The 6,038-nt window shown below is 36.3% G+C and overlaps 1 protein-coding gene across 1 annotated transcript; it reads left to right on the top strand.

Annotated features, from left to right (window-relative positions):
- Nucleotides 1-211: 211 nt before the first annotated feature.
- Nucleotides 212-3,588, top strand: LOC121967126 (RING-box protein 1a-like). Its single transcript, XM_042517163.1, has 5 exons — nucleotides 212-464; nucleotides 590-640; nucleotides 790-849; nucleotides 3,155-3,226; nucleotides 3,334-3,588. Exons 1-5 carry the CDS (start codon nucleotides 308-310, stop codon nucleotides 3,369-3,371), a joined length of 378 nt encoding a protein of 125 aa, XP_042373097.1. The 5' UTR covers nucleotides 212-307; the 3' UTR covers nucleotides 3,372-3,588.
- Nucleotides 3,589-6,038: the final 2,450 nt, after the last annotated feature.

The following is a 6,038-nucleotide window of genomic DNA, read 5'->3' as shown; positions in this document are numbered from 1 at the left end:
ACCACCCTATCAAAATTATATATATATATATATATATATATATATATATATATATATTTATAAATTTATATATATATAAATTTATAATTTTTAAATATTTTTATTAAAAAACAATAATAATTTTGAACAATCGAACCGAATTATAAATCGAACGTTCCGAACTGTAAGTCGTAATGTTTCAGGAATCATTAAATCGGCAATTCGAGCCGAACATGTATCGAACCGTGGTCGGGTCGTTTGATATTTCCCTTAATTGACGGCTGGAGGGGAGTCGTCCTCGATCTCCTTCCTCTCTTCGTTCCTCTCCATGGCTTCCCTCGACACCGACGTCGACATGGTTCCGGCCGGCGAGGGGTCGAGCAGCGGGGCTACCGGGTCGTCCTCCTTGACCCCTTCCACTTCCTCAAAGAAGCCGAAAAGGTTCGAGATTAAAAAGTGGAACGCTGTCGCCCTCTGGGCCTGGGGTATGCACCTCCCTCACTAAACTTCGTAAACTTGTCTCCGATCCCGTCTCACGGATCGATTTCTTTGATCTCGCATGCTCGAGTCTCCTCTACTACTGATGGTGTTCTTTTTTTTTTTTTTCCAGATATCGTGGTGGACAACTGTGCTATCTGTAGGAACCACATCATGGATCTTTGTGGGTTCTTTTGCTTTATGATTTTTTTTGGTTTTCTGCAGCTTTTCTTTTACAATTTTTTGGTCTTTATTTAGATTGCGCTAGTAGGGTTAGGGTTTTGATTAGTTTGTTCATTATTTCACGTTGCTGGATCTGCGATCTGCTTGCAGGCATCGAGTGTCAGGCTAATCAGGCGAGTGCGACCAGTGAGGAGTGCACAGTGGCTTGGGGTATGCTTCATTTTTCCTAACTCTAGCAATTTTAGTTGCTATTACGTTTTTGTTTCTAACGAACCTAGATATGATACTCATTCATATTCCAAGCATCAAGAGCCATGATATCGAGAATAAAGAGTTAAGAGAATAGAGTAAATATAGCTACTGAAGGGAAGATGGTTAAAAATTTAAACCAGGCTAGGTGTTGGTGTAAAGGACATGTTATTTCTGTAGGGAAATAAAGAGTTGTTGCTGTGGGTGAAAGGTGGCATCAAGTGTGAAATGAAGAGTTGTTGTGCGGAGTAAGAAGGTAGGAGGATGATGAGTTGCTACTGTGGGGAATAAGAAAGGGAGGAGGATTAAAAAATCTTCAATATCCAGAAGAGGATAGCCTTTGAGTTTGGGAGCAATGAAGGAGTTATGCTGTGGCGGGGTGAAGTTCTATCAGGTCTGGAGACTTGAGGGAGAAGAGACCAAGAGAGACAAGGATTAGGGGTTAAATAATAAGGATACAAGCGAACCAAATACTACCTTAAATCAAATAAGCATGCGTTATGATATCATCAAAATAATAAAAATTTGAATGTAAGTTAATTATGTAAATATTTTCATTTCAATGTCCTTAGAGAATGATGATGGCCAAATCAAAATACTTTATGAGATGTTTGGTTAGGAGAAATGCCATCTTATATTCTACATTATACGATTGACTTTCACTTATGTGGTTAACCCCTATACCTTCTAGTAATAAAGCTTTAAAAATGATAAAATTACCTTTTGAGTTCGATGTTACCATATCTAATAATTTTATGCTCGGTATCACCATCAAAAGATATATTACCTTTACTATTATACTTCAAAGCGATGAACTTGTCAGCATCACTAGCCATATGACATGTGCATCCACTATCCAAGTGTCATTCATCTCCCACTCATTCACCTTTCAAGCATACCTATTCACAAAAATAAATAAATACTTTTGGTATCCAAATTTTAATAGGGTTAGCAAGATATTATGTAATGTAATTGCTTTCTATGAATAAGAGATGAATATGCAATCTCCCCAGATTTGTATTCTAATTCAACTGTGTTATACAATCTACATGTTTACATATCAAGATATTCGGAACTATCTGTGAAATTCTCAAGAGATTCCTTTATTAATCTGTTCTTTCGATTGTTCATTTTCTTTCTTAAGCTTTTCAATCTGAAGTAGGTCATGAACCTTAACTTACAAGTTACTTAAGGTGAATTCTCTTTAGTTTGTTATGGCATAAGTTTTATGCAATATGTCTTAGCAAGAGTTTTAGATAAATGACTAATCATATCTATAAATTAAGATGATTGATATTCCTCATTCTTAAGTGCATGACATGAAACTTTCACTCTTGCTCCTCCTCTATCTGGATCTTGGTGAAGAGCTTAGGAGATGTTTTATAATCAGAAGAATCTAAATCTGTATCATGTCAAGTAGCAGAGAAAAAGTTTTTTTTTTCTCTCTTCTTTGACTTTCTTTTTTCAATTCTGGAGCATTTATTCTTACAGTGTCCTTTCTCTCTACAAATGTAGCATGCCACATTTGCAGTGACTCTGAAAACTGCTAGCATCATGAGCTAGGTTTTACATTTGTTCCCCCTTCTTTTTATCTTTCACTACAAAAACAATACTGTTTTTTTTTCTTTCGTTGAGTGGCATTGGAACTTTCATATAATTCCATAGTATAAAACATGACTAAGTTTCTATTCTGATAAGTATTTAATACTTTGATAAAATATCACCATAGAGGTCCAAAATGGAGTGTGTGGAAATAAGATATCATGGTTGCCAATATTTTCACCAATAGCGAAAGGTTCATTGCAAATTCCTTTGTACCTTTTACCCTACAACATAAAATATCTAATTCCACAAAAGGATTTATATGTTAACCGAAGCAATCAATACAGTGTGAAAATTCATACTAATCAACATAAGAAATTCATTTACATTTTCAGAAGGATGCAAACACTTGTACATTGATGTGTTTTTGGCAGCCTTAAGAACTTTGCCCTTATGGAAACATTTGCAAAGTCAGTTTTGCATTCGTTGAAACTCAGTGATTCATCTAATTTTTAGCATCCTTTTGAGCAGTTTTAAAGCTCTCAACTTGCAGGATCATTTGTTATATAAAGAAACGTCACCAAGTTCTTGTAGATGCTGATCTATCCCACCTGACTGATTACTTGATTCACTTGTTCAACCACGGCTTCTTGTGTCACTTTCTTGATCTCGTGATTGGGTTTTCTTTTACTTTTACATCGCTCTAACATTTCTTGTTGGACAGGGGTCTGCAATCATGCTTTCCATTTCCATTGCATCAGCCGATGGCTCAAGACTCGTCAAGTTTGCCCCCTCGGTAAGCAATTTTTTGTCACGCCCCAACTTTTTTTTTTTTTTTTTCAAAGTTTTAGTTAGCCTATACGCCCGGCGATAACCTTTTTACCCCCCACGTTTGCTTTGCAGACAATAGCGAGTGGGAGTTCCAGAAATATGGGCACTAGATTACTTGTCATTGCCGCATAATCCGGATCGACAGTTTGGATTTTGCATTATGATCATCCAGTTAAACACTACTATTATCTTATATCATGCGAGTTAGCTACAAAATTGTCAGATTCTTAATATCGCTCACTGTTATCTTTCTCTATTCTATTCCACTTTCGTGGCATGACTATTATACCCGTTCAAGGAAACTAAGTTTTAAGCTTATTTCTACTATCCATGTCTACTATGATCTTCCATTGATGTCTCAACGAGTGCAAGTGTCAAGAGTGAAAAGGCTGAAGGTAGAAATAAGTATAGAAAAAGTTGCCTCGGGGTCATTGTGCGATAGCAAGCGGTAAGATGAACTATATGAACTCCTTAAGCAGTGCCGGATCTGTGATTCTGGGCCCTGAGACGAGCACAGATAATGGTGTCCCTCAAAGTTTGATATTTATATATTTTCTAATCAATGTAAATATAACAATATTTGTAACATGAATTCTAGAAATAAAAGATAAAAAGTATATCATCCAAAATAATGTCATAATAAAATATTAATAAAGTCAAAATGATTCAAACAAATATAAAATACATCTTCTGAATTAGTATATGTTATTTGAATATTGTTCACCTAATACTTTTAGAAGAGAAATTATTGATTAAGTTAGTACAATTAAATTTCTCAATCATTTTTTTCTCGAAAGATAACATAGACAAGTCATTTAATTTTTCTTGCGACATAGTTGATCGGAGGTACGTTTTGATCAATTTCAACTTGGGAAAACTTCTTTCGGCAGAGCAATTGTAACTAGTATAGTCAGCAAAATTCAATAAGCAATATAAGCATTTGGATAATAACTATTCATTTTCTTCAAATAATTTAGCACATCAATCGTTCTTTTTTATTCTCTTGGTAATGAGTGTCTAAATAATTTTAGTTCTAGATATAAATTTGATCCATCAACATCAGAGTGTCCATCATGTGTTAAAGACTCTTGAAGATCGACACATGAGTGTAAGAGACCATCATCATCAATAGACTTCAATCTCTTCCAACTAAATAAAAACTCAAACGTTTCTTCATATTTTTGAAATTGTTCAAATCGAGTTTGAAGTGAAAAAAGAGCTTAATCAATTATAAATAGAAAGTAATTAACTCGAAGAGATTCTTTAGGAGATTGGTTTATCTCTTTACTATTGATCTTATCAAATTGTCTCTTTCTTCGAATGATGTGTTTTTCTTGAAAAATAGGTTTCTATTTTACTTGCAATATGTTTAGCTTCAATTAATGCTGGATCAAATCCAGATTCTCTAAACTCTTGGAGAGAAGAAATAAGTCCCTTTAATTGTTTAATAGCAATATCAATATTCATATTTTCTGCTTGTAGAAACTTACTGTCACGCCCCAGAAGAGTCCCTACCGAAAAATTTCGACAGCATCTCCCCTGTACCGGTGACAATCTGAAACATAAATACAAACAAAATACATCAGCCACATACGGCTGGAATATATACACAACCATGCAGTTATAATCACATCCCACTCGGCTGGAATGAAACAATCACAACCACGCAGTTATATATAAAGCAGCCCATACGGCTGTATTAGAAACACAGCGGAAAAACAAAGGAAAGCCCACACAAACCAAATAAATACAATGCATGCCGGCACGACTTAAACACAAATACAACACCAAAACTATAAGATAGCCACATGGCTACACACAAATACAATGCCAAAAATAATAAAAGGATATACAAAAAGAAAACAAACACTAGATGAAACCGTCTTCGGATGTGACGTAGGACCTGACAGACAGGATACTCCAAGCGACACACCAACCATCTACAAGTTACCTGAAAACATAAATGTATACATGCGGTGGTGAGTATAGGTAACTCAGCGGGTAATAGAAAAGACAGTACACGGTCTACAAATAAAACATGGAGATCAAAAGTATACAGTCTCAGTAGGGAATAAAGAACATGATCATACTATCATAATCAATGCACCTAAACATATCTGACATAATATCCTGACATATAAACCGTACAAACCACAACTAACATAATGATAAATACATACCCAATCTGGAATCGAGACATGGTACAATGATCAGTAAACTCACCGGATCTGCAACAGACATACCTGTGACACCTGTGCAATATAGATACGACTGCATACACATGTAAAATAAATGACGTGTATGCAGCATGACAACCAAATGCAACAACCATATCTCAAACAAGTGCAACATATCACAATCACATGCAACTAGTATCTACTAGGCATGTATGCAAATATATCCCCCCAGATGCACCGCGCATCATATGCAAAAGTGCATGCATGCTCCATGGTCACCCCCGCCATCTCTCCAGACACCACGACCCCTGTATGGCCGAGAGGCTTGGGTCCGTGATAAACCATACTAGCCTCACACACGTAACCGTTATAAAGCGACTGAGGCGTTCGGTACGCTAGGTAGTTATCTAACTACATAGCATCAGGGTCCCTGTCTACTCACATCACAAGCCCCCTAACTACTGAACCCTCCAGACCCACTAATAAGAGTGGTCGAGGCGGACAGAGTATGCGCTGAGCAGCCTAGTGAGCAGAACAGGACTAGCTCCACTCCTAACTACCACTCTCCAATAGTGGTCGAATGGACAGCTAATATGTTTA

This window comes from Zingiber officinale, chromosome 3B, assembly GCF_018446385.1.
Source record: "Zingiber officinale cultivar Zhangliang chromosome 3B, Zo_v1.1, whole genome shotgun sequence".
Taxonomy (NCBI): Eukaryota; Viridiplantae; Streptophyta; class Magnoliopsida; order Zingiberales; family Zingiberaceae; genus Zingiber; species Zingiber officinale.
Note: the sequence above shows the minus strand (reverse complement) of the source record. Positions and strands in the feature narration are given on the sequence as shown.